This window comes from Pocillopora verrucosa, chromosome 10 (genome assembly GCF_036669915.1).
Source record: "Pocillopora verrucosa isolate sample1 chromosome 10, ASM3666991v2, whole genome shotgun sequence".
NCBI classification, from domain to species: domain Eukaryota; kingdom Metazoa; phylum Cnidaria; class Anthozoa; order Scleractinia; family Pocilloporidae; genus Pocillopora; species Pocillopora verrucosa.
The window spans coordinates 14,355,437-14,377,405 of record NC_089321.1 but is presented as its reverse complement, the minus strand read 5'-3'; the positions used below and the strand labels follow the sequence as shown (position 1 = coordinate 14,377,405).

General features: G+C 38.1%; 2 protein-coding genes and 1 long non-coding RNA gene across 7 annotated transcripts; 1 reads left to right on the top strand and 2 right to left on the bottom strand.

Annotated features, from left to right (window-relative positions):
- Positions 1-1,180: 1,180 nt before the first annotated feature.
- LOC131773003 (GTPase Era) lies at positions 1,181-12,092 on the bottom strand. Its single transcript, XM_059088971.2, has 3 exons — positions 12,001-12,092; positions 10,461-10,688; positions 1,181-2,496 (listed from the first exon to the last, which is right to left on the bottom strand). Exons 2-3 carry the CDS (start codon positions 10,671-10,673, stop codon positions 1,495-1,497), a joined length of 1,215 nt encoding a protein of 404 aa, XP_058944954.2. The 5' UTR covers positions 10,674-10,688; positions 12,001-12,092; the 3' UTR covers positions 1,181-1,494.
- Positions 4,285-8,058, top strand: LOC136283864 (uncharacterized). 4 transcript variants are annotated; one of them, XR_010718969.1, is made up of 3 exons: positions 4,292-4,355; positions 4,476-4,534; positions 4,957-8,058. It is a non-coding gene; the product is annotated as an uncharacterized lncRNA (long non-coding RNA). The 4 variants fall into 4 exon arrangements; XR_010718970.1 differs by lacking the exon at positions 4,292-4,355 and having other exon boundaries at positions 4,375-4,534; positions 4,957-7,163; positions 7,478-8,058; XR_010718968.1 differs by lacking the exon at positions 4,476-4,534 and having other exon boundaries at positions 4,285-4,355.
- A 674-nt stretch (positions 12,093-12,766) lies between the features above and the next one.
- LOC131773005 (uncharacterized) lies at positions 12,767-18,572 on the bottom strand. Of its 2 annotated transcripts, none has more exons than XM_059088973.2 (3): positions 18,447-18,572; positions 14,474-14,728; positions 12,767-14,059 (listed from the first exon to the last, which is right to left on the bottom strand). In XM_059088973.2, exons 2-3 carry the CDS (start codon positions 14,711-14,713, stop codon positions 13,097-13,099), a joined length of 1,203 nt encoding a protein of 400 aa, XP_058944956.2. In that variant the 5' UTR covers positions 14,714-14,728; positions 18,447-18,572; the 3' UTR covers positions 12,767-13,096. The 2 variants fall into 2 exon arrangements, with proteins under 2 accessions (XP_058944956.2, XP_066029488.1); XM_066173391.1 differs by lacking the exon at positions 18,447-18,572 and adding an exon at positions 16,078-16,169.
- Between the last annotated feature and the right edge of the window lie 3,397 nt (positions 18,573-21,969).

Sequence of the window (21,969 nt, the reverse complement as noted above, 5' to 3'; positions counted from 1 at the left end):
GTACTTTCAGTATTGTAAAACTAGTCTTCGGTTCTTTCTTCAATAAAACACGTTGATGACTGCTGGTCGTTAAACTGAGTGATACTTGGAAGGTATTGTCATGCCAGTCGGCGTTCGGGCTTTGTTATCTGACTTTGAAATGGTATACGAAAATACTACTGATTCTACACTGATTTGACGCCGATTGGACGTGAATGATCACGTTATTCGATCATTTACCATTTTGAAAATGCTGTGTCCAACACGAAGTGACTGAAGCTTTCAGGAGGAAGGGGAAGGGGGGAAAAAGACTGGGAGTTGGCCACAGCCTCCCACTTTTTGTACTACGTTCTCCTCCCGTACTTTTGTGTTCCTCTGCCTCCCGACTCCCGCCCTCCATTGTATTACCCCCGCCTTCAGGTTTAATAGGCAGCTAAAACCATACATCAAGCTTTCAGTTCAACAATGCGTAAACACCTTGATTGCATACTTGATTAAATTTGATGCAGCTTAGAATTAGTGTCTAGCGGGGGGAGGGACTGAGAGTTGGTCACAGCCTCCCACTCACGTACTACGTTCTCTCGCCTCCTGTACTTTTGTGTTCCTCTGCCTCCCGACTCCCGCCTTCCATTGTATTTCCCCCGCCGTCAGGTCTATAGGCGGCTTAAAACCATAAATCAAGGAAACGATATCAAAAAAAAATCCTACACGATCGTGAACATGAAGACAAGAAATCCCACGTGATTGCGGTTAAGGACCGATATGAAAGACGAGAAATCCTACACGATTGTGGACATATGAAAATTGCCTATCAATGAGTGGGATTCATTAGAACCCTACAAAGCCTTTGTGGGGGGATCAGATAAATTCTATCATGACACAACGAAAATCCTTCTTTCCTCTCATCCCCTCGGGCGATAAGTAATGGTCGGTCTCACAGAAGCTAGAAGCATGATAGGAAACAGGCACAAGTTGGCACATAGAATAAACAGATTCAATCGGGCCTTGTTTGCTCTTCAGAACTGCATAATGAGGAAATTAAACAACGAAGTACTCTGACAAGGCTTTCTCCTATCAAAGTTCACAAACACCTGGTGAATACTTTCACTTTCCTGTAAAATTCAGGCACGGAGACAGAAACTCTATAATCCTTTCCTTTTGATGGTGTTACTAAAAACACTAATTAAAGACAAATCACAAATGACATTTTCCAAAGTTTAATGAATCGGTCTTCTAAATCTGAATCAAATAGCTTCATTGTACTCAGCAACTTTATATGCAGATGCTTGAAACTCGGCTTATCTTGTAACAAAAAAACGCTTGGACCTCTAACGATCCTACATATAACATGCAACCTATCCGACCCTTTTTTCTACAGTGCATTTGTTTTCAGAAATATGGCATGAACCTTTTAAGTATACAAAGTTCATTCTCGTTGATAGATTATATGTTCAAAATCTAAGTGGTTGATATTCTCAATGGCACACGGTTTACCTCTTTTCACTCTTTTGGTGATCATTCCTTCTTGCTCTCTGGCCTATCCTTTAAAGCTAAAGTGGGTCGAGAAGTTGGGAAAAACTTCTTAAAATACTTCGTAAACCAGCCGAAGAATGTTTGGTACTTTCTACCAAACTTAGCACCGGTCAGCGCACCGATGAGGTTCCCTGTTACATCGCCAAACATGTCCTTAAAAAGGCCTTCAGAGCACGTTTCGTCCACCTTGATGGAGGGGCCTGACACCTTTGCACCTTGACCAGGTGATGTGGGACACTCTTCTTCAGGTTCATCGAACGTCTCAGTTTTCTTCAAACAGCGGCTCAACTCTTTGTCAAAGGCGTTCTCTTTCAATTTTGCTCTGAATTCTGCAATTGCATTATTTTCTTCGATGGATAATTTCTGGCTAAGATTGACAACGTTGCCATCCTCCCTTACTTTGCTTTCTTCGTTTCCCTCACCAATGGTGGAGGAAAATAAAATACGATCGACATTTGCCATCAGGAAAGCAGCTTTTGCGTTCCTGTTGATACGTTTGAAAGCTGCGATCCAAAATGCTGTCAACCAGTCTTCTCTATCTGGAAGTCTTGGGTCATCCAACTCTCCGGCTGGCGTAAATGGCAGATTAGTCACTGTCATTTCAGCTACTCCTATATCAAACAAATGTTTCTTTATCGTTCTCTTGAAAGCTAAGAAGCGGTCATTGAAAACGGTTACTTCAGGTACGTCAGCCGTCTTCTTGGTTGGAGATAGAGGGACTTCGTTGGCGAAGGTTAAAACCACCAGAGCATGTTCCCAAAGTTTCTCCCCCAAGGCTTCTGTAAGCTTCTTTATCGTTTCCAAGTCGTCGGTGCGGAATCGCTTAGTGGTCATCTCAATGCAGTACAGAAACAGGTCGAAGTGGGTTACTTTCTCCTTGATTTTACGCAGATATTCTTCATCATTGCCGGTTGCATCTGCAAGTCCTGGAGTGTCGAACACTGTGATAGTCACGCCGTTTTTGACAACCTCGTAAGCATTTACCTAAAGGACATAAAACAGGAAATTAATACTACATTTAACTCTAACAGAGATTTCATTATGATATGTCTTGGTATGTTACCTCAGTTGCGGGAGAAAATTACATGAAAACGTTTTATTCGTAGGAAAGCCCTGTCTGTCTAAGAGACCTTGGAAACTGGTTTTTTCTTATTCTTCGAGTAATTTTTTACCTAATACCTATAGAAACATTCCATAATTCTTTCTTGATTTCAAGTATCAAAGATGGGACTTTCCGGAAGAAAATGGGTACAGATGGAATTTAGACAAGCCGAGAAGGACGCGAAATATTATTCCTTTTCCTATCTACAAGTAATACACAGTAACCCATCAAGCCGATAGAGTCTGGACTTACGACTGTACGGGCGTCCGTACAAGGCGCTAGTTTTAGCATGCGCGCCAACTGTACTGCGGGCACTATCTTGGCCATTACGTAATGGAAGGGCGAAGGAGAAGGTAATTCGCAGGCACGATTGCGTGCGTAACTTGGATACCCCATTAGTGTGCGCTAGGAGACACCAGCAGATGACAATGAAGTGCTCATATTCGAGTACTTTAGTGCAGTGCACCGGGGACACACGGTTAGGCACCACACGAGGGCTTCACGTGGGCAGAGCAACAATACCGGCAGAGCTTTGTCAACCAAAGGAAATTGTTCTAATTCAAGTGAGTGGAGAGAGAGTTTTGAGTGAAAATAAACTGAAGAGAAAGAGACAAAGCGATCAAAGAAGGCAAGAAGTAATAGGCGGAAAGAGATTCGAGAAAAACGCACATGAAAGATAGAAAGGACGCCAAAATGGGCAGAATACGGCGAGAGGAAAGCAAAAGAAGACAAGAAAAGGCATCAGTAAAAAGGCGAATATCTTTACAGAGACGCTCCTGAAAACAGACTGAAAAGAGGTCATCAACAAAACGGACTACAAAGAATCCGAGAAAGAAGAGGAGGTAAGTCATGTCTTATCTAGGTTTTCTCTTACTCTAAGGACCAGAAAAATTCAGACCTTTTTTCAACAGTCGTCGTTTGATACTAGTTCAGTTTATGATTCAAATCACGTCTCGGCCTTCATCACCTAAAAATCCTCGCGCCGGTTCATCTCTTGAATCACATTTCAAAGTGTTCGAATTCATCAAGTTATTTCTTATCCAATCCTTTGGAGACGTGGTGTTAAGGGAAAGGAAGTTATCTTACGGATTTTGTTTTGCCCAGAGTTTTCAAATGATAGCGAACGGCGTGAGCAAGTTTTTTACCTCTTTCTCTCTTCAGTTAGCTATAGCAAGATTTACTCTATTCATTTTTTAAAAAATCGCGCTTTGTCGAAGTTTTGTTTTACCCGAAAAACGAATTATTGGCCTTTCCTAAAGTTGATACATAATGAGATTGAGTCAGCGATGTTCATGTTTACATTAAGTATGCGCGGTAATTTGATTTTGACTATATTATCATGTGAGAACCCGTCAAACATCTGACAATTAAATTACTGAGAGCAAATGTGCGGTGCGATCAAACTCACGGGCCAACTGGAGTTAGTCCTTCTGCGGGATGACTGAATTTCATTGTTTGGTCATGGTACTTTTCAGTGCTATGTTTTCATGCTCTCTACTCGATTCGTTCGAACTTCAGAAAATGGTTTGTCTCACAATACATGAAGCCACTTTCCCTTTGCTCACCATCTCGAGGCGTACTAAATGCTCGGGTTATGATGAGCATGCATGCTGTAAACATATCAGGTCTGCGGTTATAGGTCTTACGCATGCGTTATGCAGGGACACATGGCAGGCTCGACGTTGTGTGGTTATCGTTCTTGTTTTGAGGAATTCTGGTTGTACCAATGTTTACAATAAAAGTAAGTTGACAGTAACTGAGGCTCACACAATCACATTACACATGCGATACGATAATGTTCTCCTAATGCTAGAAACTGAAGAACCGATCTCTAAAATTGATTGTCGTCACTTTTTGCAAGAAGCGTCCGAGCTGTGATCATGTAATTAAACGGGGTTCTGGCAACTGGAGAGCACGCTGGTAAGCACATGCATATGGTTGGCGTAAATAATTGCTACAGTTTTCGAATTCAAGAGCAGTTTTTAGGAGTCCGTTTCTGTAACCTTCCTGGATATTTTCTGCTGAATTCATTGAGGTACAATCTCGGAATTTCATAAGTGCTAATGAACGATAAATTCGTATCGGCTCTATAATTTTGGGAAGTTCTGTTAACACGTTTTCCACAATTCGTGAACCATTTCTCTAACCTGCCTAGATGTTTTCCCTTGAATTAATTGAGTCAAACCCAAGGAATTTCATCAGTAATTAAGAACGATTAATACGTATATGTAGCACAAGTCAAGCACATTTTAAACTTTCCATTCGATTTCAGGGAACTATACTTCATTGCCTCTCGATAAATTGGCATAGCATACTTTATTAATTATTTTATTATTTTGTAGCTCCAAAAGGCCGGCTTATACCCCTGGAGGTACTGAACTTGATATACTTGATACACAAGGCGCCCTTAAGGAGGAAGGTTAGAATAAAATTTTTATGACAGTATATTACACCCAGTTTCTAAATGTCGATAATTGCTTAAAAAAAATTCTTATTATAGCTGTATTCAGAAGCATAGATATGTAGGTAATATGCTTCTGCTCTATTTGATGGTAACAATTTCTTTTTGTGTAACATATATCTACTCCCTTAATTTCCTCCTTAATCTGCCTGCAGATATTTAAATTTTTTATTTTAATTCAAGTGTGAGAAGATAAATACTGAATATCAGTATCCGTACAGAATTCAGGTGAGAACATCAGTAAATTAATTAATGTTATATGCTTCTTCTGAATCTTTAATTTTATTGCCCTGGTTTTTTTTCACAAAGCCTCTTTTATATCTCTGTGAGCCAGCTAATAATTATAATTTCACTGAACTGATATGCCATATTTCAGTAGTTTTTGTAAATTCAGCTTTGAGTTTTTGGCATTTACTATTTTAAAATTCAGGAATGGCATTCCCTTTTCATCCTTGTAAAGAGATGTTACATATTTCTTTAACTAAAATCTGAATCATGAAGTCAACTTAATTTCAATGAGTTTGAAACTATATACCACATAAGAACACTTTACTGGAGCATAATGTTATATTTCTTCTTCTTTCTGGTACATATGATTACTGAGTGTCTTAGCCCTTTAACTCCCAAGATTTCATTAGTAATTCTCCATACTATCTGCCCTACAATATTTGTCACTAACATAACATTAATTATTAATGTGATGCTAGTTCTGAGAATTTGGAATTGGATCAACCAGTAATCCCCTAATTGATATTTTTCTTTATTCTCATTACTTGTCTGCTTCTTACTGTACTGATAGTGTGAGGAGAAAATTCTGTCTAAGTCACTTAAAATATTCTTATGCTTTCAAATGTAACAAAAAAATGTGATGAGAATCTGATGTTATGAAATACTTACAGTGGAAAAACCTGTTGCTGGTAGCTTATCTTCAGTGTTTAAATGTTCATGGAAAATGCTTTTCTGTAAAAATGGGGATACAGAAATTTTCAAAGCTGATAGAAATAAGTTGTTGGCAAGTAATGAAAAGTAAATTGACAATTATACCTTAATGCTTCACATGCTTCACTCATACATGTCAGTTGTGTGTACCCACCATTGTAGAGGTGTCTTTAAAAAGATTTTTTGGTGTGACTGTTGTTCTTTGTTGATATTTGGAGCCATGCAGACAAGTGATGCAAATAAAGAAAGAATATATCAATTATGGGATTACTAATTGATCTGATACCAAATTCTCCACACTAACATAATGAGAATCATTTGGCAGACGATCAGGAGAATTAACCTAGAGATCTTGGGAGTTAAAGGGTTAAGCACTGAACTTCAATTTTTTGTACACATGGCACCGTCCAATAAAGGGGGAAGAGTAGAAGACCATAGAATGATGTTTAATATGCACTTTCACTTACCACAATCATTTATTCAAGCAATACTCTACATAGATAAAACTGATTGCATGATGTCTTAAACCCTTTACACCCTAACATCAGTGCATAGTCTCCATACTGTACTCTATACATTTTATAATTAATGTGCTGGCAAGGAGAATTTTTTTAACAATCAAGATGTTCTTCAGTTTATTATCATTCTTTTATTCTCATGACCTTAATGCTTGATTCAGGGGTGATATTGAAAAGAGAAATTAGATGTTAGTCACTCTCAGGGATTAAAGTGTTATTAACTGTACACTTTTCATATGCCCCTCACATTTGTGATTGTTAGGAAAGCAAACAAATGAATAAACAGAAGACAGTGAAATGATGGAAACTGTAAACTTTACCAAAAGATAAAAAATATCACAGAATACTTAAGAAGGGAAGCTTGAATTGTGTTAGCTAATTTCCTCTAATGCCCATGTTTTTAATCAAATAAAAGTTAATCAGTTGTAGAGTTTGTCTGTAATGTGTCAAATTACCAGTGTGGACTTGATTCTTCTCAGATATCAGCTGGTAAAAGATAGATACTAAAATAGATGACCATAAGAAAAAGTACACATTATAAAATATCACACTGAAGTGGTGGCATGATCGATTTGTGATATTTAGAATGACAGAAGAAGGAAAAACCCATTGAGCTTTTTCCTATTCACCAGTAAGTTAATTAGATTTTGGATTCTACATTCAAACTGGGTGAGATTAAATTTATTCATATCATGCTTCATTATGGTTTGTTTACCCAGAAAGCTTATTGTTATTGTAGCTTCACAGATGTTTTTGTTGCTGTCACAATTAACATTCATAACAAAGTTTCATTTAACATAGAATGTTTCAAGAACTTAATCTTCCTTTCTTTTCAATACCATTTACCATTTCTGGAGCACAATTAAAGGTAGCTGGTTATTAAATAAATTATAACTTTTGATTCAGGTAATTATTTGAATATGCAAATGTTTTCATATGTAACAGGATGATCAAGCTGAAGATAGCCTCAAAAAGGAGTGAACTCCACTGTTACAATTAGGTGACTAATTTGGAAACTTAAGCACTTGGTAGATACACCTTGGCTTGCAGTTCTGATGATTACAGTTTGCTGAGGTAATTGGAATGTTAGTTCCCATGCAGGAACCTTCCACATGACCTGTACGGTCATACACCATGAGATAACTTTAGAAAAATGCATTTGTGTCAGTAGAACTATTGTAAGTAGAGTACCATCTAGTGACAAAAATGAATGATTTCCTATAAGCATGAATGTTTAGGAGAAGTTAGGGTGGTAATTGGCCGTTTTTTTGCCAGGATGCATAGGGTCTGATGATTGTAATGTTTATCTTTTAGCTTTCAAACTTTCAACCTTGTAATAATTGTTACTGTTTACCATATCTATTTCCTTGTACCTTAAGCCCTCAAAAGTTGAAGCAGGTGAGTCAATAACCTGACTTCCTTTGTTTGGAATTGTGTGATTATATAATTTTGCTGTGTAAGTTACCACATTGTAACATGCAATATTATTATTTAGATTGCATTAAATACTCTTGCTCAAGCTTTCATTAATGTATGTGTTTCTTACATTGATATAAAGAATTGGTCACAAGATATGTGAGTTCTAAAGGGTGGGGATCTGGAAAAGCGAGGATCCTCCTTTAATTAGGACTGAAATTAATAGGGGATCCTTGATCCCTTATTAATTCATGTTTTTGCTATGACCTGCCTCCTCCCCTGCAATGTTTTAGGGCACATAAATGAAGAGAACATTTTTTGTATTTTGATGCATGAAAGTTAGTTAATTGGCATCAACATGATGCAAAAAGCAAGGATATAAATGCCTTAACTTATAAGTTAAAAACTTACACTAAGAGAGTTATGCAGACCACATCTTACTTTTTATCCTCCTCTGGATATCTATTCAAATAACATAGTCACTATCAGTCTCATTCTGTCACTTTCCCCCAAGCTTGTGGAGGATGATAGCAGGAGTATTTCTTTAAATGAAAAAAGGAAAGCCTGCTCTTTTACCAAAGATAGTTCTTTTGTGCATTATCAGTACAAACCTAATCTAATTTGTACATGAAGGTGATTGTTCCAGATAGGCTAACCTCATAAATTAGTTGTGAAAATTTCTTGAACCTGTCGTCATGTTAATGTTTGACTCAATTTTACCTCACTAAACTAGACTGAGTAAATAGAAACTTGAAATTTGTTTGTTCTCTTTTTGAGGTGTGCATAAAAATTTCGAAGACATTGTAGGCTCGAAATAGAGGTTTATAAGAAATCTGCATTTGTGTGTGTTTTGAACATATAAAACCAGGATTATGCCTACTTCAAATGACTTTACTATGTGCTGTACAGGTACAGGCAGGTGTTGTAAAAAAGTTTGCTTAGCTTTTTCATTAGTAAATATTCCTTTTTCTAAGAATCGTGTTTATCTGGCCCATGCTGAATTCTAATTCTTCAACCAAATTTTCTTTTCTTTTGAATATTCTCAGATCCCCTCATATCAGTAAATATTCATGTAATTTAAACAATTTCATGAAATCTTGCAGAAGTATGGCACATTATTTTTTTTCTCTGATCCTCCTAACATTTTATTGTGTGTAGGGATTGGTATTGGTTATAAAAGTATAGTCAAATAAAAGTTTTGTGCACAGTCTATACATTAAATTTATGTAATAAAATATTGTATCCTTCTTAAAACCAGTTTATTGGAATAAGAATGAGTTACCAAGCACAAGTATGGCTTTCACAATTATAGTTTCCAGGTTTGAAAAAAGGCACTGCCTACTAAAATCCTCAGTTCCTTCGCCCTGACAGCCCAACCTCATCAAAACATTGCCAACAGGAGTGATAAGCAAATAAATGATACAGACAAGAGAGCCTATTCCCACATACACTCTCCTCAATCCTGTTAGCGTATTATGGACATGTCATTTCAAACATGGTGTATACGCCACACATTTTCCATTTAATTTATAACAAATCATTTGAAATAGTGTTTAAAAGTTGTGGAATATGGTTGGGTTGAAATGTAATACAAAGACCTACCAGTAGATACTCAAATGAAAACCTTTTACATATCAATAAAGTTTATAGTTGCGTTTCATGTTAACATGTTGCAAAACTCCACCTTCCAGTAAATTCAATTATTTGCAAACATGAGAAAATACCATTTAAAACTTCTCAACGCCGTGTATATCCAGCCAGAGGACAGTCATTGAACAAGAATAGCCAAAAGAGAAAAGGTTTAGAAAAATAAAAGTTCAAACACGAGTTGGAAATTACTTTTCTTTTAAATTTTCTACGCTATAAACAGAGGAGGTTGAAACGTTAGGGAAAAACGTTGGGGCAAGCAGTCGTACCTGGCAACTTCAAGAGAAGATTTAAGAGAAGCCCATACGATTCTGGCGCACTGTTTTACTGACTCACAGTGTTCTCAAGTGTACACTCTTCGGTCGACTAGTAATGTCTTAATTAACGCGAAGTAGTTTACTGTCGTTAATTTCTTTCAATTTCGACTCATTTTCCCGCACCGAAATTATAAGTCACGTTCAATAGAATATAATTTCAACTGACGCTGACATCATAGACTTTACCTGAAGACGAAAACATTCCCTATCTTCGAAAATTTTATCAAAAATCAGAAGCAACAACAAAGGTTCTCAGTTGCTTGAAGACACCGCTCACTAACATGCTATGCGTGTTGATCGCTTTGCAATTTGTGAGAACGTCGTCCCCAGTTTCCAGACCTCGTCAACTCTTCCCTCTCCACCTCCCGGACTGGTCCCTAAATCCCCTTGAGGAGACTCTTCCACAGCCAGTGCTGAAGAGTTTTGTTACAGTTTTAATTATAGTGAAGGGCTGGAAAATAAACTAACAGTAACTCCACTTTTAGGCTTGGCTTAATCTATATATTAGTTTAAAAGGTAAAGTAAATGTCAATATTAAAGTGGCTTACGTCGTTAGTTTGTGGGTTGATGTCAAATCCTTCTACCGCAAGGCTTTCTCCAATGAGTGCATTTGTCAAATAAGACTTGCCAACTCCTGTCTTGCCACTTAGAAGGATATTAGCTGTCTGGCCACCGGAACTGACAAACTGTTCGATCTGATACTCCAAGTTTTTTGCACCAAATATAATCTGACAAACTTCGGGGGTCCCTTCCTGTGCCATTCTTGATAACAAAGTCTGAAATAAAATAATATTTATTTTTGTAAAGAGGAAGAAAACAAATCATGTATAAATGGACCAATCCATGATAGATTGAGAAGTAGTAAGAAAAATTTAGTAAGCATTACATCGGTTACCAGAGGACACCTTTAAATATTATTTTCGCTTTGCGATTTGTTTATGTGATATATTCATGGCTTCAAGCTCGCTTGACCTTGTGTTTCAAAGAGAATAATTTCGCCATATGGAATGATTTGGTTGTCTGCAAAATCTGAAGCTCGAAAAGTGAAAATATGAGACCTGATCCATATAATTCGTCGTACATAAATATTGAACGATTCACATCACTCAAAGCTTCTACCCTTCAGTTCGACTATGAATATTATCACATAGCAAATTGAATGTATTTCACGGTGCGTGAGTACTGATTGAATTTTCATGTACTTTCTGCTTCGACTATCATTATAGCAGTTTATAACTTTGAGCAAGCACTGAAACATTTACGTTCACTTAACCCACTTTGATAATAAGGCCCACTTTTATCAAAAAGGGTTTTCCGTAGCTTTACGACGAAACTTTATTCCAAAGCCATTGCAGAATCAAAACCAGTGGAAACAAAAGAAGTATTCAACTAAAGATCAACGTGCATCACTTACCCTCGGAAATCGCACCAAGTATGGCACTTCGAAGGAGATTCATATCTACTACTAAACATTTCCGTTGAGCGTGTTTACTACATTTAAGAGAAGAATGCAATCAAATACTCGAACTGTGTGTGGTTTGCGGCTAAGCAGGCATGATTTGTGTATATTATAAGTGATTCGGTTAAAGATCAACTGTGTGGTTTACCCCGGAGGGTAAATTGCATATTTGCAGAGCTTTCCTTTGCTAAATCTTCCATGGGCTGTTTTATCTTGTCAATCGTACTGGAACCCTCCACCGATTGTATTCGCTTTTCGTACATGATTATACTGCTAAGGATGTGTAACTAAGCTAAGATTTTATATATGCCGTGATTTCAACCACTGTTATTCCAGTATAAGTCTTCAGCGTCGTCCGAAATCGCGGAATGTAAAAGAGTGAAGGTAAACATCCTGCTAGTTGCAGTGTGTGGCACTTTCAGTATTGTAAAACTAGTCTTCTGCTCTTTCTTTTAGGAAACACGTTGATGACTGGCTGCCGTTTAATTGGTTATACTCGAAAGGTTTCCCATGCTAGTCGGAGTTCGGGCTTTATTATCTGATTTTCAAATGGTATACGAAAATACTACTGATTTTACGCTGATTTAACGCCGATTGGATGAAAATGATCACGTTACTCGGTCACTTACCGTTTTGAAACTGCTGTGGCCAACGCGAAGTGATTGAAGCTTTCAGTTCGACAGATGCGTTAACGCCTTGATTCCATGCACGGTTGAATTCGTTGCAGCTTAGAATTAGTGTCGGGGGGGGGGGGGGGAGGGAAGGGGAAGGGGGGGAAAGAGACTGAGGGTTGGGCAAAGCCTCCCGTACTTTTGTGTTGCTCTGCCTCCCGCTCCCGTACTTTTGTGTTGCTCTGCCTCCCGAATCCCGCCCTTTATTTTATTACCCCCGCCTTCGGGTGAATAGGCAGCTAAAACCATACATCAACGAAACGATATAAAATAAAAGAAATCCTATACGATTGTGGACATACAGCGATAGTAAAGTATCAGTACTCTGCAGAGCCTTTCGGGGGAGGGGGAGAACTCTCTTATGACACAACCAAAATCCTCCCATTTCGCTATTCCGCCCCAGGCGATAAATAATGGTCGGTCTCATAGAGATTAGAAGCTTGATAGTAAACACGCGCAAGTAGGGACAGAGAATAAACAGATTCAAGCTGGCCTTGTCTGCTCTTCAGAACTGTATAATGAGGACATTAAACAAAGAAGGATTCGGACCAGGCTTTCTCCTTTCAAAGTTCACACACGCCTGGTAAATACTTTTGTCCGTCTCTTCTGGTAAAATTCAGGCACGGAAATAAAAACTCTAATCCTTTCCTTTTGATGGTGTTACTAAGAACACCAATTAAAGACAAATCACAAATGAAATTTTTCAAAGTTTAATTCATCGGTCCTCTGAATCAAATCGCTTCATTGTACTCAACAACTTTATATGCAGATGCTTGAAACTCGTCTTATCTTGTAACAAAAAATCGCTTGGACCTCTAGCGAGCCTACATATAACATGCAATCTATCTGAACCTTTATTCTACAGCACGTTTGATTTCCGAATCGTAGCATGAACCTTTTAAGGATACAGAGTTCATTCTTGTTAATAGATTATACGTTCATAGTCTAACTGGCTGATATTTTTAATGGCACACAGTTTTTCTTTTTCACCCTTTAGGTCACCATCTAATCATTTCTACACGCCTTCTGGTCACACCTTTGAAGCTAAAATGGGTCAGGAAGTTGGGTAAGACTTCTTAAAGTACTTTGTTAGTCGGCCGAAGAATGTTTGGTACTTTCTATCAAACTTATCACCGGCCAGCTCATCGACGAATTGCACTGGTACATCGCCCAACATCTCCTTAATGAGTTCTTCAGAGTACGTTTCATCCACATTGATGGAGGGACCTGACACCTTTGCATCTTGGCCAGTTGATGTAAGGCACTCCTCTTCAGGTTCATCAAATGTCTCAGTTTTCTCCAAACAGCCGCTCAATCTTTTGTCAAAGTCGCTCTTTTTCAATTTTGCTCTGAATTCTTTCATTGCATTACTTTCTTCCATGGATACGTTACTGGACTGGCCAAGATTGACAACATTGCCATCTTTCCTTACTCTGCTTTCTTCGTTTCCCTCACCAAAGGTGGAAGAAAGTAAAATACGGTCGACATTTGCCATTAGGAAAGCAGCTTTTGCGTTCCTGTTGATACGTTTGAAAGCTGCGATCCAAAATGCTGTTAACCAGTCTTCTCTATCTGGAAGTCTTGGATCATCCAACTCCCCGGCTGGCGTAAATGGCAGATTAGTCACTGTTATCTCAGGTACTCCGATAGCAACCAAATGTTTGTTTATGGCTTTCTTGAAAGCTAAAAAGCGGTTATTGAAAAAGGTTACTTCAGATACGTTATCTTTCTTTTTGGCTGGCAATAGTGAGACTTCGTTGGCAAAGGTTAAAACCACCAGAGCATGTTCCCAAAGTTTCTCCCCCAAGGCTTCTGTAAGCTTCTTTATTGTTTCCAAGTCGTCGGTGCGGAATCTCCGACTGGTCATCTCAGTGCAAAACAGAAACAGGTCGAAGTGGGTTACTTTCTCATTGATTTTCCGCAAGTATTCTTCATCATTGCCGGTTGCGTCTGCAAGTCCTGGAGTGTCGAAAACTGTGATACTTACACCGTTTTTGACAACCTCGAAAGCAGTTACCTGAGGGACATGAAACAGATGATTAATACAACAATCAATTCTAACAATGATTTCATTATGATATGTCTTGGTATGTTACCTCAGTTGCAGGAGAAAAATGCATGAAAAAGTTTTATTCAAAGGAAAGCCCCGTCTGTACTAAGAGAGACTGGAAACTGGTTTTTTCGTATTCTTTGGATAACTTTCTACCTAATACCCATAAATGCATTCAATAATTTGTTCTTGATTTCGAGTATCAAAGATGGGACTCTTCGGAAGAAAATAAAAAAGCGGGAGTTTAGACATGCTGCTGCTGAGAAGGACGCGACACATTATTGCTTTTGCTATCTTCAAGTAATACACAGTAACCCGTTAATGAAATCACCTCTTAATAGTTTAAAAGGTTGAGTAACTGTCAATATCAAAGGAGCTTACGTTATCAGTTTGTGGGTCGATGTCATATCCTTCTACTGCAAGGCTTTCTCCAAGGAGCGCATTTGTCAAATAAGACTTGCCAACTCCTGTCTTTCCACTCAGGAGGATATTAACTGTCTGGCCACCGGAACTGACAAACTGGTTCAACTGATACTCCAAGTGTTTTTCACCAAATATAATCTGACTAACTTCAGATGCCGAGGAACCGGACCTTTTCTCTGGGGTCCCTTCCTGTGCCATTCTTGATAACAAAGTCTGAAATAAGATAATATTTATTAGTAAAAAGAGGAAGAAAACAAAGCAAGTGTAAATTGAACAAACCATGATAGATAAAAGAGTAATTAAAATAATTTAGTAAGCATTGTCAAAATAATAATACGCTGTTTCAGTTTCCTCGGCAAAAAGTGTATACATCAGTTACCAGAGGACACCTGTAAATATTTTTTTCGCTTTGCGATTTGTTTATGTGATATATTCATGGCTTCAAGCTAGCTTGACCTTGTGTTTGAAAGGGAATATTTTCGCCATATTGAATCATATGGTTGTCTACAAAATCTTAAATTCGAAAAGTGACAACATGAGACCCGATCCATATAATTCGTCGTATAAAAAGATTGAGCAATTCACTTCACTTAAAGCTTCTACCCTTCAGTTCGACTACGAATATTATCAAGGATCTAGAGCAAATTGAATATATTTTACGGTGCGTGAGTACTGATCAAATATTCATGTACTTTCTGCTTCGAATATCATAGTAACAGTTTATAACTTTGAGCAAGCGCTGAAACATTTTCGTTCACTTAACCCACTTTGATAAAAAGGCCCCCTTTTGTCAAAGAGAGTTTTTTGTAGCTTTACGACGTAACTTTATTCCAAAACCATTGCAGAATCAAAACCAGTGGAAACGAAAGAATTATTCAACAAAAGATCAACATGCATCACTTATTCTCGGAAATCGTACCAAGCATGGCACTTCAAAGGAGAGTCATATATATTCTATTAAACATTTCCGTCGAGCGTGTTCACTACATTTAAGAGAAGAATGCAATCAAATACTCGAATTGTATGTGGTTTGCACCTTAGTAGGCATACTTTGTGTATATTATGTGCGTCGGCTAGGGATCAACGATGTGGTTTACCCTGGAGGGTAAATAACACAGTTGCTCAGTTGTCTGCTACTAAATCTTCCATAGGCTGTTTTATCTTGCCAATCGTACTGGGAGCCTCCGCCGATTGTATTCGCTTTTCGCATGTAATTTGGCTAATATTTCATTTATACCGTGATTTCAACCACTCTTATTCGAATATAAGTCTTCAGCGTCGTCCGTAATCGCGGAATATAAAAGAGTAAAGGTAAACATCCAGCTAGTTGCAGTGTGTAGTACTTTCAGTATTTCAAAACTAGTCTTCAGCTCTTTCTTTTAAAAAGGAAACACTTTGTTGGCTGGTTGCCGTTAAAGTGGGTAATACTCGGAAAGTTTTGTCATGCCAGTAGTAGTTCGTGCTTTGTTATCTGATTTTCAAATGATATACGAAAAGACTACTGATTCTACGCTTATTTAACGCTGATCGGACGAATATGATCACGTTGTTCGATCACTTACCGTTTGAAAATGCTGTGTCCAACACGAAGTGATTGAAGCTTTCAGTTCAACAAATGCGTTAACGCCTTGATTGCATGCATGGTTGAATTCGATACAGCTTAGAATTAGTGTCTAGCGGGGGAGGGGGGGGAGGGAGAAGGGGGGGAAGAGACCGGGGAGAAGGGGAGGAAGAGACCGGGAGTTGGTCACAGCCTCCCACCTCTTGTACCGCGTTCTTCCGCCTTCCATTCTTTTGTGTTCCTCTGCCCCACGACTCCCGCCCTACATTGTATTACCCCGCCTTCAGGTTAATAGGCAGCGAAAACCATACATGAAGGAAACGATATAAAATACAAGAAATCTTCCACGATTGTGGACATGCAGCGATATGAAAGACAAGAAATCCTACACGATTGTGATTATACACCGATATGAAAGACAAGAAGTCCTACACGACTGTGGATATACACCGATATGAAAGACGAGACATCCTTCAAGATTGTGGATATATAGAGGGTTTGTGTCGATCGCTTTTAAAGGTCAGGTGGTATAAGACCATTAAAGGTGCAGTTTGACTCTAATTTGAATAAAAGGGAAGGGGGAGTGAGAGGATTTTATGGGAAACACAAAGTTTTCAGACGGAACGAAGGGGTATCAGTCTTTCCTTGGAAACTATTAAGAGGGGACTATTGATAATTGCCTGTCAATGAGGGGGGTTCATTAAAACCTTACAGAGCCTTTCGGGAGGGGTAAACTTTATTATGACACAATCAAAATCCTCCCGTCCCGCCATCCCCCCTGGCGATAAACAATGGTCCGTCTCATTACAAAGTTTAATGAATCAGTCCTCTGTATCAAATAGCTTCATTGTACTCAGCATCTTTTTCTGCAGATGCTTTAAGCTATAACGAGCCTATATTTCTCAAACGCGCAAACATATTTCTTAGTCGAAAGGATCGCTGCAGGAAACATGACTAGCTTTAATTCATTAGCTTCGCGGCACCGTTCTTAAAGAGACCGAAAGTTGAAGGCGGACAATCCTCTTGGCCCAAGACCATTCAGATGATGCACCTGATCTTCCATGAGAGCTTTAACAGGTGGCACAATAAATATAGTGAGTAGTTTCTTCTAGAAAAGAGAGGCGATCCATCCCTGGCGCGGCTTAATATATTGCCATAGCCAGTTGGTAACGAAAAGGAGACGACGTAACCTTCGAAAAACATATCTATAGCTTTCTGTTGTTCTTCTAGAAATGTCTCTATCTAAAAAGTCGCGCAAACTTGCCTTAAAATCTCGTATTTGATTTTAATCAATTCGGTCGTCAAAACTCAGAGTACTCTGTGTTTTGTTCTTTATATAGTTGACTTTAAAGTTGCGCTTAGTTTTACTTTCAAATTATTCAAGCAGGTTATTTTTGTGACCCTAAGATGTTCATTGTCAATATTTTGGTAATCCGTTGGCTTGGTAACTTTTATCTGTCAGTGGAATCTCCAGAAAAGCTGGGACGCGAGGATTCTTGGAACATCAGCTCGCTTTAAGAGTGCTCTTAGATTTTCTATCAAATTATAAAAAACAAGCTTAAATTTTTGTGACCCTATCAGCTAAGTACTATTCAATATTTTGGTGATCCGCCGGCTTTTGTCATTAACCTTATATTTTGTCAGTCGTTATCAACGCGGTTATCGAGAAAAGGTCGCAAGGACTTCGCTTTCAAAGTACTCTTATTTTTTCTTCTAAATTATGCAAACAGGCTATTTTTGTGACCATAACAGCTTAGTTTTGATCAATATTTTAGTCATCTGCTGCCTTTTGTTGGAAAACTTATCTGTCAGTCTTTAATTAAACAAAGCTGGTATGGACAATGGGACGCGAGGATTCTTGGAAAAAGCAGGACGCGAGAATTCTTTTAGAAAGAACAAACATCTTACGACAAATTATCGAATAAAGATTCGCTGACAAAATTGTTTCGGAAAGAGCCTAAAACTGTCCACACTCCGTTAAAAAGTATTTCTTCTTGATGACGAGCGAAAATAGATCTTTCTATCGATATCGATAATAATATATTACTCCGGACTATTTTCACCTGCAAAATCTGCTCAAACTTCTCCAAACGTGGATCGCGTATCGAACTATAATATAGCTGCTATTTTAACCGGTGTTGTTTAATTCGTAACGGCGACAACTAGTGAAGACCTGAACAAATGTAAACCAGATTTTTTCGACGTATCGAAAGATACTAAAGAATACATGACAGGCGGCATATGCTTGTGAGACTCTCGTGACGCGTTGCATAGCATATCTGTACAGAATTTCTTTGCCTGTGATGTAATGTTAGATGTTTATCGGCAAATTAAATCAGTTCCTCAAATAAATTTATTCAACAAACTTACCTTGAAAGATAATGCAAATTCTCGTTTATTCTTGTATTTGCGGGTTTCAGTCTCAAAGTCTTTCGTGAAGATGTCTGACAACCAAACCGTATCTCAGAAGGTCTCGAAGAGGGCAGTGTGAGTTACCTTAGCAATGCGGAGCATTATAGCGCGTAACACGAGAAACTGGTGCATAGGCTCCGCAGTTAACACGGTCAGCAGTTGACAAAACACTTCGAAGGCACGAACGGGGAAGAGGTCTGAGGAGCGTAACTGTTGTAATTGCATTTGACGCTTACACGATAATTACATTGCAATCTTCTATTTTGTTTCTTTTTGTGATTTGGCATTTTGTGACTCAATAAACAGTTTTCTGACAAGTTTTGGAGAAAGTTAATAGCACTATGGTCATTGTGGGGATGGATACAAAAAGACGATTTTATCATCAAAGTCTGTAAGGAAAAGTAATTTTCCATTCCATCTTGCCTCAACAATTTTAATACATTGGAACAGTTAATGATTTTTGTTTTTTCGTATCGGCCACAGTTTTTATATGAGTTGTCGTAGGGCAAAGAATAACAGTAAACATTCCGGAAAAGGGCTGAGAGAAAATGAAAACTGTAGACGCTCTCATGAGCGCTACTTGCAGTCACGTTCTTGTTCTTATGTCTTAATTATATCACGTTATACGCATTCAATGTCTCACATGTGCCATGAGTGTAAATCATGATAAAATAAAATCAGCCGGGAGACCTAAAAAATTCATACGCTGAGTTTTAGTTTAAGGTCATCCCAAACCAAAGGTATGAAATTCTTGTGGTCAAAAATCATGTTAAGAACTGTTAGGGCTGCCAGAGTACAACGAACTTTAATACATGTCTCTGTTATCTCATGCTGTATTTATTGTCTGTTTGTTTGCTTATTTGTTTGGTTTTAGTAATTGTAAAGACTATGAAAGGTGCACTTTAACTCTATTTGGAATATGAGGGAGGGAGGGGGCGGGAAATTATACAAAATAATACGAAATAGTAGTAACTCATCAAGCCGAAAAAATTTGGTTGTACGACCATACGACCGTACAAGGTGCTACTTTAAGCATGCGCGGCCAACTGTACCACGGGCACCATCTTGGCCATTACGTAATGGAAGGGCGAGGGAGAAGGTAATGACGCGATTGAAGCGAGTCCAGAAAATCGCGCAAGAAAGTTAGAAAGGACGCCAAAATAGGCAGAATACGGCGAAAGGAACGCGAAAGAGAACAATAAAGGGCATAAGTAAAAAGGCGAGTATCTAGCGAAGAGCAACGCGAGAAGGAAATACAAAGACGCTTCTGAAAACAGACTGAAAAGAGGTCATCAACAAAGAGAAGCGAACTGCAAAGGATCCGCGAAAGAAGAGGAGGTAAGTCGTGTCTTATCTGGGTTTTCTCTGACGCTAAGACCCAGAACAAATTCAAACTTTTTTTTTTACCAATCGTCGTTTGATACTAGCTTCAGTTTGTAATTCAACTGATCACGTTTCGGTTAAACTTGACTCTAGCATTCATCGCCTAAAAACCCTCACGCCGGTTCATCGCTCGAATAATATTTCATAGTGTTCGTATTCTTCAAGTTATTTCTTGTCCTTTCGTTTAAAAGTTTAATACAGTCGTGGTGTTATGGGAAAAGAAGTTATCTCACGACTTTCGTTTTGCCTAGAAAGTTTTCAAATGAAGGCGAACGGCGAGCACAAGTTTTTACTTTTTTTCTCTTCAGTTAATTATCGCAGAATTTATTCTATTCATTTGAAAAATTCGTGCTTTGCTGAAGATGTGTTGTTTTACCTTAGGAACGAAGTAATGGTCTTTCCCAAAATTGAAATAGATTGAGATTGAGTCAGCGATGTCCATGTTTACGTTAAGTCTGACGCGGTAATTTGATTTTGACAATATTGTCATGTGAGAACCCGTCGAACATCTGAGAATCAAATTGCGGACCGCACTTGTATGGTGCAAACCAAACTGACGGGTTAAATGGAGTTAGTTCTACAGCGGGATGAGTGAATTTAATTGTTTGGCTGTCGTACTTTTGAGCGCTATGTTTTCATGCTTTCTACTCGATTCGTTCGAACCTAGTTAGGAAATGGTTTGTCTCACAAAACATGGAGCCACTTTCTCTTCGCTCAACATCTCGAGGCGTTATGATGAACATGCTTGCGATACGGTATTTTTTTCCTTATCCTGGAAACTGAAGAATTAATCTCTAAAATTGTTAGTCATCACATTTTGCAAGAAGCGTCCGAGCTATAGTTATGCCATATTTTAGTAGTTTTTTAAATTCTATCTCTATGTCTTTGGCATAAATGGCATTCCCTTTTCATCCTTGTAAAGAGATATTACACATTTCTTTATCTAAAATATGAATTATGAAGTCAACTTAATTTCAATGAGTTTGAAACTTCATTCTACTTAAGAACACTTTACTGGAGTATAGTGTTATATCTATTTGCTGTCTTTCTGGTACACATGATTACCATATGTGTCTTAACCCTTTAACTCTCAAAATTTTATGAGTAATCCTCCTTACTGTCTGCCATACAATTTATGTAATGTTAGTTTGGAGAATTTGAAATTGGATCAACAAATAATCCCCTTATTGAAATTTTTCTTAATTCTCGTTACATGTCTGCTTTATATCATACTAATAATGTAAGGAGAAATTCTGTCTTGGTCACCAATGGGACTAAACCCTTTAACTCCCAAGATCTCACTAGTAATTCTCCTTACTACCTCCCATACAGTTCTTGTGATGTAAGTTTGGAGGATTTAGTATTGGATCATCTTATAATCCCCCAACTGATATTTTTCTTCATTCTCATAACTTGTCTGCTTGATATTGTTTTGATATTGTAAGGAGAAATGCTATCTTGGTCACTCATGGGAGTTTAAGGGTTAAAATGGGGGATTTCAGATATTGATTAAAATATTCTTATGCTTTCAAATGTAACAAAAAAATGTGATGAGAGTCTGATCCTATGAAACACTTGCAATGGAAAAACCTGTTGCTGGTAGCTTACAGGTATGTCTTTCATGCTTAAATTTTCGTGGGAAATGCTTCTCTTTGAAAGTGGGGATACAGGAGTTTTTAAAACTGATAGAAATAAGCTGTTTGCAAATAATAAAAGGCTAATTGACAATCATACCTTAATACTTGACATGCTTCACTCATACATGTCAGTTGTGTGTACCTACTATTGTAGAGGTGTCTTTAAAAAGGTTTTTTTTTTTTTACACAAGGCAACCTCCAGGGTGGAAGAGTAAAAGAGCATAGAATGATTTTTACTTGGCATTTGTACTCACTGCAATCATTTATTCAAGCAGTACTTTACCTAATTACATGATGTCTTTAACACCCCAATATCAGAATGCATATTCTCCATACTGTTCTCTTATATTTCCAAACATGCTGGCAAGGAGAATTTGTTTGACAATCGAGAGGTTCTTCAGTTGATTATCATTTCCTTTATTCTCATGACCTTAATGTGTGACTCAGGGGTGACATTGAAA